The 15,682-nt window shown below is 40.4% G+C and overlaps 1 protein-coding gene across 1 annotated transcript in view; it reads right to left on the reverse strand.

Moving 5' to 3' along the window:
- Window positions 1-1,080: 1,080 nt before the first annotated feature.
- The window catches only part of LOC121871438 (fork head transcription factor 1-like), a 57,195-nt gene continuing 42,593 nt past the window's right edge, over window positions 1,081-15,682 (reverse strand). The window contains exons 3-7 of the mRNA XM_042373739.1: window positions 12,392-12,572; window positions 9,473-9,596; window positions 7,299-7,448; window positions 6,789-7,014; window positions 1,081-5,394 (exon numbers count right to left, since the gene is read on the reverse strand). Of these exons, the coding sequence (XP_042229673.1) occupies window positions 4,553-5,394; window positions 6,789-7,014; window positions 7,299-7,448; window positions 9,473-9,596; window positions 12,392-12,564 (1,515 nt within the window). The 5' untranslated portion in view covers window positions 12,565-12,572 and the 3' untranslated portion in view covers window positions 1,081-4,552. The remainder of the gene's footprint in view (window positions 5,395-6,788; window positions 7,015-7,298; window positions 7,449-9,472; window positions 9,597-12,391; window positions 12,573-15,682) is intronic.

The following is a 15,682-nucleotide window of genomic DNA, read 5'->3' on the forward strand; positions in this document are numbered from 1 at the left end:
AACAAACAACCGTTTGAGATTGACATCTCATTACTATAAAAAATATAACACAAAACTCTGACACCACTCAACAACATGAAATAATTACGGAAGTCAAACAATTAATGCAGTCAATAGTTAATGAAGTTAAACAATTAAGGGAAGCAAACAATTAAAGGAATCAAACAATTAATGGGAATCAGCAATTAATGGAATCAAACAATTAATGGGAGTCAACAATTGATAGAATCGAACAATAAAGGGGAGTCAGCAATTAATGGGATCAAACAACCATAGAATCAAACAATGAAGAGATATTTCCTACGGTAGTGGCCCTGGGGGAAGGTTCTGGAACACGGTGATGCACACTCAGGGTAGAGAAGCGTCTATTCAACTCCACACTCAAGCGACAGCGGCCGATTGTCTTGAAATGGCAGGAGAACACCGGGGCACAGACGGAATGAGATGTACTGACGGCCGTGGTAGTGGTAGATGACCAGAGAATTGACAGTCGATAAGTGAAGGTCTGGGACACAGCCCACGAGTCCAGGACCTATGATGAGATCAGAGCCAGAATTTGACGAACAGCGGGGTAGCGAGATAGTGACTGTATGGCGGCTGGGGTGAATCTGCTCTTGACACAGGTAGCAGCTGCCGTTCTCACCTCTGTCCAACCGCCCAGGTGTTGTCCGCACCAGCAAACGAGCGAGTAAGCAGCGGTAACGAGCAGGACGATAGTTTCCGCCCTTACAACGTAACCTAACCTTCTTTTGAAGAACATTTTTTGAAGAGCACTTTTATGAACATTTTCTGAAGAACATTTTTGAAATTTTTTTTATTTCTTTTTCAGAATAACATTTTTAATATTACTTTTAAGAAAGAAAATTAAGTTATTTATTAAGAAAAATTAATGAAAAACATTTTTGAAGACATTTCTTATAAAAAAACCTATTTGTTTTCAAATATTAAAAAAAATGAAAAATATTTTCTTCAAAAATTTGAAATGTTTACTCAACCATTTTTAAATTTTCATAAGTTTCAAATACTCAATTTGAAAATTCCACTAACTTTTAACTACCTATAAGGAACAGAGAGAAACTCTTTATCATAATATTGGTTTATTGAGAACAAGGCACACGACATTAGGCACATGAGTCTGTTAATATAATACTTGGGCACTTCTGACACAACCTGCAGACACGTCGCAGTGAACCACTACATGCCAGCATCCATGGTTCACATGCTGACTTGGTACACAGCTGGACCATAACACTCATGATAATTGTCAAAAAGTTCAATTATTATTATTATTTTCTAGATAAAACAGTCAACCAGTGACTGTGTGGACCAACCTCCCCTCCCCTCCACTGACGTGAGGATGTAAGATTTAAAATTATCGCTCAAATATGGATAGTTGGATCGGTAAGTTAAACTAAATGACCGCAGAGGGGATAGAAAGTATTAGATGAAACTTTGCATAGCAGAGCGGCCGAGATAAGTGTGTAGGAGTTGGGTGTGGTGGTGGTCGAGTACTAAGCACACGGCCAAGAAGACGTCTATCAGTCGATCAGGAAACGAAACACACAATCAGCGACCAACCATACGATGACTACAGGGGTTGAAAACTACCAGGTTCATCCAATACACAAGAGAAGAAGGACTTGAAGACCCAGAGACAGATCAAAGTAAATATGAACTACAGGACCCAGAGACTGACAAGGGGAAACCGTACCTGTCCTACAGGACTTTCAGAATATTCACAGAGACCAACCCACTTACGAGATAACTTCGTGGTCTCAGAGAAAGGGTCAAGGTATATAGCAACTACCAAGACCTGAAAATCAAACGAGACAAACAATAACAACCACATTCAGGAGACCACAGAAGATGGAGCCCGAAACTATCCACAATGTTTCATATTTATTTTGCATTTTACAAGATTGGAAAAGGTCTCATTTTTTCACCACACTTGGTCCGGCAGAACCACGCTTGCACTGCCTTCGTCCTGTCGCCCTTGGTATATCGACAGCCTCTCAAAGCTACTTTCAGAGGTCGTAATAGGCTTTCCACTGCATTTTGTCCGAATTGACTGTTTCGCAGAAAGCTGCTAAACTTTTCACTTTGTTGGTTCAAGGGAATCCCAGAATATTGTAGGTATTCGTATAATTTTACCAGCTAATGTCTAAGTACTGAAATTCTTTTAAGGACACGTCATGTCCAAACAGCTGTACTTTATTTGGGAACCCATTTTGTACAAACGTAGTGGATTTAGGGCCTGTTGAGTGTTGCATATGCAGAAACACGGCTACTCCAATGTGTCTTCGACTTGATCGATCATTCCTCTCCTGTCGTCGAGAACTATCGCACACATTTGTTCGGTTTTAATATCAGTGGTTGATGTGGACTGCTTTTCTGAACGATCTGAGTCGATAAAAGGATGTTTTATTTTATTTTTTTAACATTTCAATCCACTCGTACGTGGTCCGCTTTGGCAAACCTAATTACCATACTTCATGGATAATTTTATTTGTATCTCAGCCCCGAACAGAACCAAGCCAGGGTACTACACCTTGGAATGATTCATCTTTGGTGATGAATATTGACACCTGTCCCGGATTATATCTATAATTTGTTTGTCATAATTCTTCCTCTGTTAATTTCTTTGTTATCATATAACAACAAAGCACGTTGTAACAGTACCATAAATCATTATAATTTGATCATAATTTGATTGTAATTATAGTACTATAAATAACTTATGATGTGCAAGGAGAGATTTCTCCTCCGTAAAAACTCGTCGAGTCATAGTCACCACCATAATCTTTTAAACATTACTCTCGATGGTGATTGGTTGTCATAATGATGTAACTGAAACGTGATTGGCTGGGATTTCAGTGTTCGAATCCTTGCTCGTAATAGAAAACAATGTAACAAATTACCCTATCCAGGGTTCAAGCCGATGTTCTGAATATGGGTAATCCGCTACAGGAACTCTCTGATCAAGGAATTCCGATTTGCACGCCTGAGCCAAGCTCAAATCCCAGGCTCAAACCACCGTTCCGAATTCGGGCCTAAAACTGTCTTGTTGGGAAACTATCAACTCTCAGAACCTCTATGGATCGGCAACTGGTATAAGAAAGATATGCCTAAAAACAATGGTCTGTAACTATCCAGATTCCAGACAAGGAGATACCTATGGTCTTTTTAGATTAGTTCCAAGAGTTATGAAGACCAGCTGAAACATCATTACTCGACATATCTACAGAGTATAACGTTAGCCCGGTGCCCCTCACTGTTAGTTTATATACAACTATTAACTTGTGAAAGGTTCATTAGACTCTACAGTAAGAGTACATTAGACTCTATTACTACATTACGAGGAATTTCTCGGTTATGGACAGACTCAGGTAACACGTTGCATTCTCCAACATATTTTGAAAGATAACTGCTATACGTAAAACCACATTTTTTTAGTTAATTCCCAAAGTTATATAAACTTTCCGGTTCTTTGCTAACCCGTGAAAAAGCAGAAAACACAAGAGGTAGTTTTTTAGCAGGTTTGATAATGTGATGGCTGGGTGTGATTCTTTTGGTTTACCTGCTTGATATGTAACTGTCAAGCTACAAGACCACCAAAACTCCTCCTAATGTTGCACTTGCACAGTGCTATGGACGCATCAGATATCATGTAGTAAGTACAGGGGAAAATCATATAAAATATTGGCAGAACAAAATACTAATTTACATACCACCAAAACTGTAAAGTAGTAAGTGTTTGAACGACTGGCAGTCATAAGGAGTTGCGGGTTTAGCTAACGGTTCCCTGTAGTCTTCACAGAACATAAACTGCACTGAAGACAACGCCACAAGACTCATCTATAGACCCAAACAGAATCTATCATAGCACTAATTATTATGTTTGGGGAAGGCACGCCAGGGTGAGGAGAGGTCAGGTCTATTGTGGCACTTCACACAATTATTGCAGGGTGGGTTAGATAGTAGATTTTCGTATAAATATAGCATTAGGGTCTCCAGCTTTGAACACATTATTCACATAGTATTAACAAGAAATAACAATCTTATTATTGGACATTTGTTGCACACATTATAATAATATAAAGAGTTTATATACAACACCGTATATTGTACCATAAAACAGTGAAAAATATGCGGAATATAGATTTGTTCATAAATTATATAAAACTATTTAAATATCAACTCTTACAATTAACAGTCTTAAATGAGAAGAAATAATATATATATATATATATATATATATCCGAGGTATGAGTACCATGACGTAAAGAAACTTTGTCATAAGACTGACCAGGAAACATCATGCATACCAGAACATAAACATCTTAACCTAGTTTTATGAATAAAATAACTGATTTTGTGACCCTTTTACTGTAGGTTGCCACCAAAACACAAATGCTCATAACTCTGAAGAACTTCCAATCTGAGCCAATAATTTCATATTCCAATCAGGAGTAAAGTTTGTTTCCCCCGTAAACTCCTACTTTTAAATTGTCTGTGGCCGAGATAAATTCCCCAACGGGTCACAAAAACTGGGTTAGAGGAGTTTGTCCCAGTTAAAATCATCGGTGATTTCCTCGTCGTCAGAGTGCGGACCTGAACCAGTGATGAGACCTACCTGTATGGCCTCCATATCCTCGGCCAGACCACACACCAGCGCCCCGTCTAGCCCATCATCTTCAGCTGTAGCATTGGTGTAAAGCACATTACGACTTTGTCCTGGGGGTGTCAATGGAGCCAGGAGGCAAGTCAGGGGCTCGGACAGCTGCTGAGGACTAGAGACTTGGCGTTCACGTCTCATGATGGTGACGGTGCCCCCAGACCCGTGGCTAGCAGCACTCACTGTCTCACTGAGGGCACCCAGAGAGGTGCTGTTCTCTCCCACGTCACTATGTCCACTTAAGCTGAAACTACCATCCAGGGGCAGCTCTCCGGGACTACTGACTTGCTGGGGAGATCTCAATACATCGTCGGGTGGGACAGCATTCGACACAAGTAAAGGGTCTGCCACTAATGTCTCAAGTGTCTCTCCTGATGCACTTTGTAGGGGGATGGGTCCAGTGTCAACTGGTGTATTTCGAGTAGACACGATTGTAAACGTGGGCGTGACTGTGGGCATGGGCACAGACATGGGTATTGTCCCAGAAACAAAACCCATACCTCCTACTGCACTCTGATTTACCACAGACGAAGATGTAAATAGATCAGTGTATTCCCTGAGTAACTCCGGCGTGAGGTTATTGAGGAGATGCAGATCACAGTCCTTCATGGTGATACCGTCTACACCAGCAGGTTCTCCCTCGCCTATCCCACCCATACCCACGCTCATGCCCATACCCATAGGGATATTTGCTCCTGATCGACCATCCACTGCGAACCCTGCAAAGATACATATTCAGCTAGAATAACTGGGCGTCTGGCTTTTCAAGTAACACTAAGCTCATCCACACCCTTCCTTCAGAATTTTACTCCTATCTGAACATACAGTAGTATTAATAGGTCTCATTACATTCGTGTGTGTGTGTGTGTGTGTGTGTGTGTGTGTGTGTGTGTGCGCCTGCATCAAATTGCCTAGTTCTTTACCTAACCTAAAGCAACTTAACCCAACGAAACCAAACTTAACTTACCTAACCAAAGTTAGGTCAGGTTAGATTGGGTTAGATCGGGGCATTTTGTCAAGTTCATGAAATAGCTCCTAACGTAACCTAGGCAAGGGTTTTATTTTTAGTTTTTGTTGTTACAGCTGAATAGAAATAAATTTGTTTACGGTAAAATTTGCTCTATTTCATTTAAGACGTCATTTAACATCATAATACAGTACACTATAGCCAAATTATACCTAAAGTAGGTTAAGTTAGATTAAGCTAGGTTAGGTTGTCTATGAAACTATTCATTTTTATGTATTATAATTATCTCTACATGGTCTTCTATGGTCAGTCATACATTCAAAAGTAAGAGATATAGAAGTAAACATTACTATTAATTTATTAATATATATATATATATATATATATATATATATATATATATATATATATATATATATATATATATATATATATATATATATATATATATATATATATATATTTATTTATTTATTTTATTTTTTTTCCTGGTTAGGTTTCGCTTCGTCAGGTTTTTCCTTGTATTTTTAACCCATAATTTCCATCTACTTCAAAGCCTTGCCCACTTTGTGCAACCATTATTGTTAGTAATTGGGGGCATATCACAATATCACAAAAACTGTTCATGTGCGACGGAAATGAAGGTCAGAATCTCTTGAAACACCACAAAATACAGCAGAAAATCTATTTTTATTAGTAGTTTCCGCGGTCGTCCTTTTCCGAACCTTTACCAAGATTAACATAATTTCAATTTAGGTGAAAGGGTAAGGAAACAAAATGTACAAAGCTCAGCAATAACGAAGTTAACTATTGCGCAACACTAGATGAAACTGCTGTCGATTGTGGTAGTTATTATCCCCAGCAAGCATTACCACAGAGTGTTATTTAGGAACTCACGAAAGAAAACAGGAAATGCAAAATTGACACACCAGAACTTTTACCATAGACAGTACGGGAATCGTTGCTAAAGGGTTGTAAACCTACTTCTTAAAGTCGTCCCTTAAAACCTCCTGCTCAAAGACTCTCTGGTAGGGTTCATAACACAACCTCCCACCCAAAATCCCTCTCCTTAAGGTTTCGTCCTCCCCCTTCCTCAGTATCACACCTCGCCCATGCCACTCCAACACATCGAGGGGAGCAACTCACCCTCGGGGATGGTGTTCCAGAACGACTGAGATTGGGTCCAGGGGTCGATGGTGGTCTGGTTACTCCAGGGGTTGATGACGGAGCTGCTAGTTCTTAGGGGGACGTCTGGCGATAGAGCTGCAGCTTTCATCGCCGCCGCCGTAGATGTATTCACACTGTTCTTATTGACCGTCGTGGTGTACGAGTCGTTTCTGACGTTGTTGCTCATCGTCAGATACGGGTTGAACTATAGAGGAAGAACTTTATATTAACCTCAACTGCAAGAAAAATGGTGGCATTTCTGTTCTTGTAACATGAATTAACTCTGAATTATAAGCATCTAGCTCATGAAAATAAGTTTGGAACACTACTCATATACAGTACATATAAACACACACACACACACACTGCTATTCTTTCTTATTAAACCGGTACTTCCCCTTTTTTTCTTTCTCTCTTCCTTCTTTCCCTCACATGTCTCTCTTTTTCACTAATCTTCCTCTCTTCTCTTCCTGCATCCCTTATACTCACTCTGGGGCAGGGCTGCTTCTTCCTCTTAGAAAGAGGGTCATCGGTGTGAGAGGTGTCGATGGCCCAATAGGAGCCCTTACCCGGGTCATCCTTGGTGCGCGGCACCTTCTTGAAACATTTGTTTAATGACAGGTTATGGCGCACTGAGTTCTGTAAGGAGGAACAGTGGTGTTACTTTTACTGTTCAGTCTTAAAAACAGGAATTATGAAGACAGGTGAGACGTAGGTGGATAGAAAAATGAGGCAGGTTTTTCTATCGTTCAGAGTCATGGCTATATGTGAAAATTAGACATTTAGAAAATTTTCTACTGTAGTTTATCATGAAATAGTTGTGTTATGTGCTTAACAACATGTTGCGGTCACTGTTTTGCGCCAGTGACAGCACCCCCTATTCCACACAGCTGTGAATGGAGAAATGAAGACGGCATTGCTAGCCACACTGCATCCCTGCTTACCTAAAGTTATTGATATTGAAACAGTTTATTTAGCCAGAAAAATGCAGATACACAGTGGATAATAATAACAGTATTAACATGGCTGAGCCAGTTGAGAGCCTGAGCTCTCTTAGTGGCACCTGATAATTATATACTGTTCATTTATCTCGAGGAAGTATTGTGTTGCAACAATTAGAATCATCTGGAATAGTACACGTAACATGATGTTAGTAAGAACATATCAGAATGTTACCACGGTTATCACTTCGTTATTTATTTATTTTATTTATTTTATCTTATTTATTTTTCACGTTTATATTATAATTATATACATATTTTATAGTAGGGTTGATGAACATTAATATGATAAGTGAGGGAAGCAATACAACTTGGGTTGTATTAAAGTGAAACAAGAGGACAGAAAATGTCAGTATCCTGTCTTGACAGCAAATAAATAATTATTGCAATGGTAATTTCTATCTTTCTACATGACATTATATGATATAATGGTTTTGGTGGTACAATAAAAGTAAGAGAATAAGGTGTTACAAAAATATTAATACTTAGACAATAGATATTTTTTAAGAGATGATTTAAAGGAAAGGAACGTATTCTTTGCTGGGATGGGTGGGGGTAAGTTGTTCCACACCACACCATGATATTTTATGAAAGTTTGGGACTGATAGGAGCTCATGGGGGGTGGTCTTAGTAGCTCTGGGTGTCTTAAGTCGTATCTCTGATTATTCCGGAACTGGAAATAATAATTATAAATCAAGTGATTGACATAGGAATAAGCCCCTAACGCCGTAATGTTTATGCTTTGCCAGGGGGATGGTATGGTCGACAGTATCAAAGGCTTTAGAGAGGTCCGAGAATGTACCGACTGTGAAGTGACTGTCATCAAAGGAGTTTAAGATGTCATTAGTAAGGGATAGCAGAGCACTCTCAGTCGACCTTCTAGCTCTAAATCCAAACTGGGAGTCTGTAAGGCTGTTATTGACACTGCAAAAGGAATTTAGTCAACTACATGCTAGCTTCTCCAGTATCTTACTTAAGGCTGGGAGGGCTAATATGGGCGGTAATTCTTGAAGAGACCTTTGTCCCCAGATTTTTTTATATGCTGGGCGAACTTTAGCAATTTTCAGTTTATGTAGCAAGACGCCCCTAGTGAAGGAGGAGTTACAAATGTGTAGGAGAACAGGTAGTAATAAGTGGGCTACTTTCTTAATGATGCTCATTGGTATATTGTCGTCGCCTGCTGCTGCATCTTTGGACATTTTTATGATGGTCAATAATCCATCTGTCGTGACAAGGGCAGATGGATTTTCTAGAAGTCAGACTGGGTACTCCTGGAATGACCCTGGGGCTCGCCTCACACACACGTCCCGTTTCTACAGTGTTCTGTATCAGCACTGTCCTTATAGGGCTCTTCTTTGAAACATTTCTGATGATGAAGGCTTGCCATTAACAATATTTTATCTTAGATTTGTCTTGAAGACCTATTTACTGATGTGCAAACATGTACATTTTACTCGTGCGGGTGAAGCGGATAGAGGTGAACGAGTAGCGTGGGTAAGATAAACGGGAGATATGAGTGAGGCTGGTGAGAGGCGTGGAAAAGGAGAATGTAAGGCGTGCGTGAGATGGATGAGGTGGGGATGGGGCAAATGAGATGTGTGGATGAAGCAGGTGTGAGGTGTGGGTGAGGTGGAGTAGTGCGGGGAAGTGACTGATACTGACCTTCCACCCGGACGAGGCCTGGCGGTAGTAAGAGAAGTTGTCCATGATCCATTGGTAGATCTCCGCCAGGGTCATCTTCCGGCGGCTGCTGCTGTTGATCGCCAGTGTGATGAGGTTGGCGTAGCTGTGAAGGAGTAGAGAAGGGTCAGTGTGTCGCTGTCAAAGAGGAGAAAAGTGTGCAGAGTTTAAGGCTGTCAAGGAGGAGAGAAGTATCAGGGTGTAAGACTCGTGTTGATACCACTCAGTAGTACTGTATTCAAGAGTCATATGTTTATCACGCCGGTAAATGTCTTGTTACGTAATCATGGCACAAAGTTATCACATTCTCCAGGATGTCACTGAGGTTGAAGGAGTGACGTCATACGCTTGGGGTTCTCACAGGGTTAAAAAGAGTGACGTCATCAAAACCTTCGTAAAAGGAGTGACGTCACAGTATTTGGGGTTGTTACTGAGGTTAAAGAAGTAACGTCATCAAATTGAGGAGGAAATTCAGTGTAGTCAAGTATTTATCATGCCACGCTCACTCAAGAAAGCAATTTTGACTTTAGCCACACAATCGCCACACTTGTTAAGAAGGCATTCACTTCGTAACTCAGCCAAGTAGTTGACAGAACTAGAAGGATCCAGCTATGTGATGGAGAGGATAAGAACCCTCTTATGACACGTGGAAGTCACCCCCCCCCCCTCCAACACACACACACACACATAGAGGCATGAGAGGAATGGCTGAGTGAGGAGGGTGAACGACCTCGTCACCTCATCCACCGAAGATTATATCGTCACTCCTGCCCTACTCCCTAGGGCTTCCTACTTCACGTCAGTTAACCCCTTAAACCTACTCTAATTACTCCACACCTGTCCCTGTCCTACACCTGTCCTGCCACACACCTGTCCTTCCCCACACCTGTCCTTCCCCACACCTGTCCTTCCCCACACCTGTCCTTCCCACACCTGTCCTTTCCCACACCTGTCCTGCCCCACATCTGTTCTTCCCCACATTTGCTCTTCCTCGCACCTGTAAGGCTCTCCATATATATACGCATATCTTTTCCGACACTTGTCCTGCACACACACGCACGTACCCCCACACACACACCAATATTCAGTATGAGAACACTCTGTAGGCCTACATGAGACCAAGGGACCAAGTACTGGTAGTGGTTGTGAGTGAGGGGGTGGTAATGGCTGGCGGGTGGCGTGACCAACTATAGTAAAGTCGATTACCCTGAGTGACGTATGCTTCGACAGGTCCCAACTTGACTCGCTTCATATCTCTTCTCCAACTGTTTAAGTACATCACCAATAGCAATTACTTTCTTTGTATTGAAACATGACTTGTATTGCCCGTTTTAGTTGATAATAATAGCGATATTCATTTGTTATGTGGACAATATTATCCAGTTGTGATTTTGAACCACATAAAAATGGTAGCCAAGGATAGACAATATGTAGAGAATTTAGAGACATTATGACTAATAAGTAAAAGCTGATGGGAAAATGTGAATGGCTGAGTGTATGTTGTGGCAAATGTTAAGGAGCCAGGAGGATCCCATTAGGAACCAACGAATAGTCAGGTAAATAAATGGTCCATTTTATAACATTGAATAATAAAGGTAAGACATTTTACGTCGAAGACTCAAAAATACTGCTTAGGCTTCAGGACAAACTATGAAATAATCCTCGTAGCTGATGATGTCGTAATGCAGTTCACTGGTTGTGTATTTTATAGAACGAAAATATTGTCTCAAAATAAACACTAAATATACGGTGAGGCTCAACCTTAACTACACTGTTCATTTAACTCTAGTTAGTAGACGAGGTTAATGAAGGTCTTCTTCGGAAAACTGGGATTTTGATGTTATTCTTGGATGTTATTGTCGTTCTTTAGTTTAAATCAATCAGTGACGTGCAATCTTATAATGTACGAACCTTTGATTATTTGGAGCCTGAATGTTTACTAACTGTTGACGTTATAACAAGTGAGTAGAACTTAATTCAATTCTGAGGTAAGTAAGTTGTTCTTGTTTATGGAATGTTCATATTTCTTTTTATATTTTATGATGTAGGTATTCAACTGTACACTTATGTTCCAGATTTCTTCCAACACAAAGGCCACATTCTCTACAGTAGGTGGAGTATCTTAGTAAGTGTGTACGTTTTCGCAGTCCTAATGATTGGTACTGTCATTAGTGCGTACTTCTAATCACTTTGCCAATTTAATCGTCTTCATCATTTGTTACACTAATAAGAGCATTAATCGACGTGGAAAGATATGAGAAACGGTAAACAAAGGAACTCCGGAGCCAGGCGGGTTGTGTCAGCTGGTGCAGCGGTCAATGGTTATATCTCCGCTTCGCATACCGACTACTCTTGTCTATTGATTCAAAATAATTCAGTCTCTTCATTATGTCCCTAACTCGGTGACTTTTACGTAATTTAGCTTAAGTTATCTGTGTGCTTTATTACGTCCCTAGTTAATGAAGGAAATTCAATGCACTAATATTTCGAAGTTCTGGCCGTTGACTCAAATCACCCACACACTGAGACCGGAAGTGGATATATTCTGGCGTAAATTATCCTGAGACAGAGGATATGTGACGCTGCGGTGGGTATTATGATTTTCTCAGCTTAGGTAATACCTGTTACGAGACTCGCTGTCTTTCTAGGGAGAGGGAAACTGTCTTCCCTCCAGGATAAAATTTTAAAGTTTCGAATTAGATGTGATTGCAATATAATGTGAGATATGTTGTTAACTTGACTCACTCGTTCGGGCAATTTGCGTCAGACCTTTGTCCGTTTCGGTCTCAGTGTGAGCAAGCCCTGACACTGGGATTAATATGTATGGCGTGACAGCCCTGACATCTATGATTTGACACAGGATTATTATATTAAAGGGACTTAATGGCTGTGTGACCGTACCTGTAGGGTGGCTTGCTGTTGGTGGGAGGCGAAGGGGGCGTGGAGGAGTCTGCCTGCACCAGTTCGGGAGGGTCGGTGCCCCCCTCCAGCCACATCCCCCCGGTGAAGGTACCACGGGCGTTAAGGCGTGGCAACCAGTCCATCGCCGTCAGACTTTTGTTGAGCTCGGCCATGACGGACACTGTAGGGGTACATAAGAAACTCATTACACCTTACATACCTTATAAATGTGGCTCTACGGATACATATAAATAGATTACCAGTATCACACAATACATCTACAACTATAACATAATGATTAAAAAAAATAAAACCAACATTGCACAGCTGACAAGGGTTAATAAATCACTGTCCAAAAAAAATCGTATTTTTTTTGGGGGGGGGGGAGGGGGCAAAATAAACATTGCACACATTGAAGTGGTACAAACATTAATGTTAGTAGATCCAACAGGAGCATTTTTGTATCGCATGACTAATTAATGAATCAGGTTTTTATTCTCTCCTCGAAGTTCCCAATTTAAACTGTTTACATAAATCCTTCACATGACATGACGTTACCAGAAAAGTATGACATTATTTGAGGTCACTGCAGCAGTAAGGGCACAACTGACATTTTTTTTTAAATAGAGAAAAAGGGCGACTTTCGTGTAACACCCATCGGCACATGGGGAGCCTACCTTCCTTGCTGGTAGTAATTTTTTGGTCATACGACTGGTGTATGCCTTGCCTTCATAACGAAGCCATTTTGCGACATTAACCTTCCATGTGTGAGGCCTGCACGGACGTTTACCGCCCCTTGACGGCCCAGCCTCGGGTTCACTCGCCTCACTTTCACTCACAACAGGTACTGGGTCATCCATATACAACACACTTTGTGATACAGAAAACCTTGTTGAAATTTGCTGTGGTGGTAACTCGATTTCGGGCGTGATGGCGCTTGTGCTTGGGAAGAGCTTGGGAAGTAATAATCCTCGGTTTCCCCAAGATCGAAAGCAAATTAAAATTATAGCTGAAAGGTGGGTTTTGTGGCTGGGCACTAAAAATATTTGTGGGTTGGCCTGAGAGTTTGCTGATGCAAGCACGAAATCTACTGTAGAGTTGTTCTGTCTCCATATATATATATATATATATATATATATATATATATATATATATATATATATATATATATATATATATATATATATATATATATATATATATATATATATATATATATATATATATATATACATATATATATATACAGTATATACCATAAAGACAGTAATTGCATAATATAATATAACATAGACAAAAATTAATTTTTTAAATCACATGGTCGTATTCTCATAATCTAGGTAAACATTCTGTGATAAGATGTTTCGAGCTAATTCTTTTCATGTCTTAAGGGGATCATCGCGGGTGTTATCGCACTGGAGTTGTCGCAGTAGTCAACTAATATTTATACGACTCATCTCTAGTCTTTCATTCATGACTGTCCAGGTAGCCTATGCTAAACCAACTCTTCTCTACAATGTTGCAAGAGGTCCATACACAACGTTACTGGTCTCATCTTCAACAGTCATTGGGGTATAATTACAATCCTGGTTGTGACTACAACAGAAAGCCCCCAACGCCACACCCATTTGTTTCTCATTCTTAACTTCAGTGTTCTTCATATGTGAAGTACAATTTCAAAGTCATAAAGCATAAGAACAATGTTAAAACTGCAGGGCTTGTGTCAACACTTTTACTTCTTATAACATATGGAACACTCCTGAACTGCGACCATCTTCAAAAATAAAGTGTATAGATCTATATACTGTACTATGTTAGGGTAAATATCAGATGTCATTGGCAACCTGTGGTGTAATGCTCGCCTCACAAACGGGCAGACTCGGATTCGTTCCCCGAGCAGGGTGAAACTGTGGGCAAGTTTCGTTACGTCTTTTGCCTCTGTCTACTCAGCAGTAATTGGGAACCTGGATGTTAATCGATTTGCGGATCGTGTTCTGGGGTAATTGTTAGCCATTGCAGTTGGCGAGTTGTCCGGTCTTCTCGGACTATTCCTTGACACTGGGTCATGCAACTCGTTAACTTAGGGTGTGGTTGTTGTGTTGGCGACAGCTTCTACACTTTAAACAAATTCACGTCTAGGTGGCCCTAGGGCCGGCCATCCTCGTTACACGAGGGGCAACCAATATTATTATTGTTTGATGTCCTAACCGACTTACCACAACTTATATCAGCATTTGGTTTTGAGCTCATAACAATATTCACAAGAGAGAACTCTCTTACCGACCTTGTTGGACGCAGCCCACATCTGAGGAAGAGCTTCTTAACGTGAACACTCAGTGGAATAGATTCTAAGAGAGCAGCATCTTATACTCTAAGCACTGGCGATCATTAGGGAACAGCGTCTTAACCTGTACCTCTTGAGTCAGTACCTAAAGTGGAACAATTGTGTGGTGATGGTACGAGAGGTAGTGTTTCTTACCAAAAGTTTTAGACCCAAAAAATACAACTGATTGCATTACGTTTACTCTGCGCCGGATTGAGTCACTATGCATTGTAATCCATCCTCAATTTGAATATTACCCTTGAAAGAAAAAATGATGTCACTTTGCAAAACTTTTTTCTCCTAAATCAATGTACAGTACAGTGTGTTGGGAAGTCTTTAATCTTGTTTGTTTTTTACTGGCGCAACAAATGCACTTGATCGTGTGGTGGCGTGTGTGGAGGCGTACTGCCACCTGGGTCGCACCACTCACCTCTACTAACTAACTATTGAACCAATTTTCAACAATGTTCAAAGTTTATGATTTCGGTTTTCTACCCCCTTCTTTGTTACCACGTTGATTGTTTTCTAGTCATTAGTCTCCCATTTATTAATATATATATATATATATATATATATATATATATATATATATATATATATATATATATATACTGTATATATAAATATATACAATTTATTCATCTTCATTTACTGACAACTTCCGTTCTCATTTCCTATGTCATTATAAGAAATTCAACAAGATATTAGCAAGTGTGGGTATAGGCCCATGTGGCCGACCAGGAAGACGTCACTGTTAGCACAATCAGGAAAGGCACATTACTTCACCCACCGTGACTCTCCAAGGTGGAAAGTATACTGAATTATTGGTGATGGTGGAGGGTACAGGTGGGTGCCTGGCGGGTCGTGCCGGGAGACTGAGATGTGCAGCGGACGCCTCGTGTTGCCAAGCTGGTGCAGGCTGACTCACCACTACCATGAATAATTCCCTCACACAACGTTGTGGTATC

Source organism: Homarus americanus, unplaced genomic scaffold (genome assembly GCF_018991925.1).
Source record: "Homarus americanus isolate GMGI-L3 unplaced genomic scaffold, GMGI_Hamer_2.0 scaffold43265, whole genome shotgun sequence".
In the NCBI taxonomy this organism is placed as follows: domain Eukaryota; kingdom Metazoa; phylum Arthropoda; class Malacostraca; order Decapoda; family Nephropidae; genus Homarus; species Homarus americanus.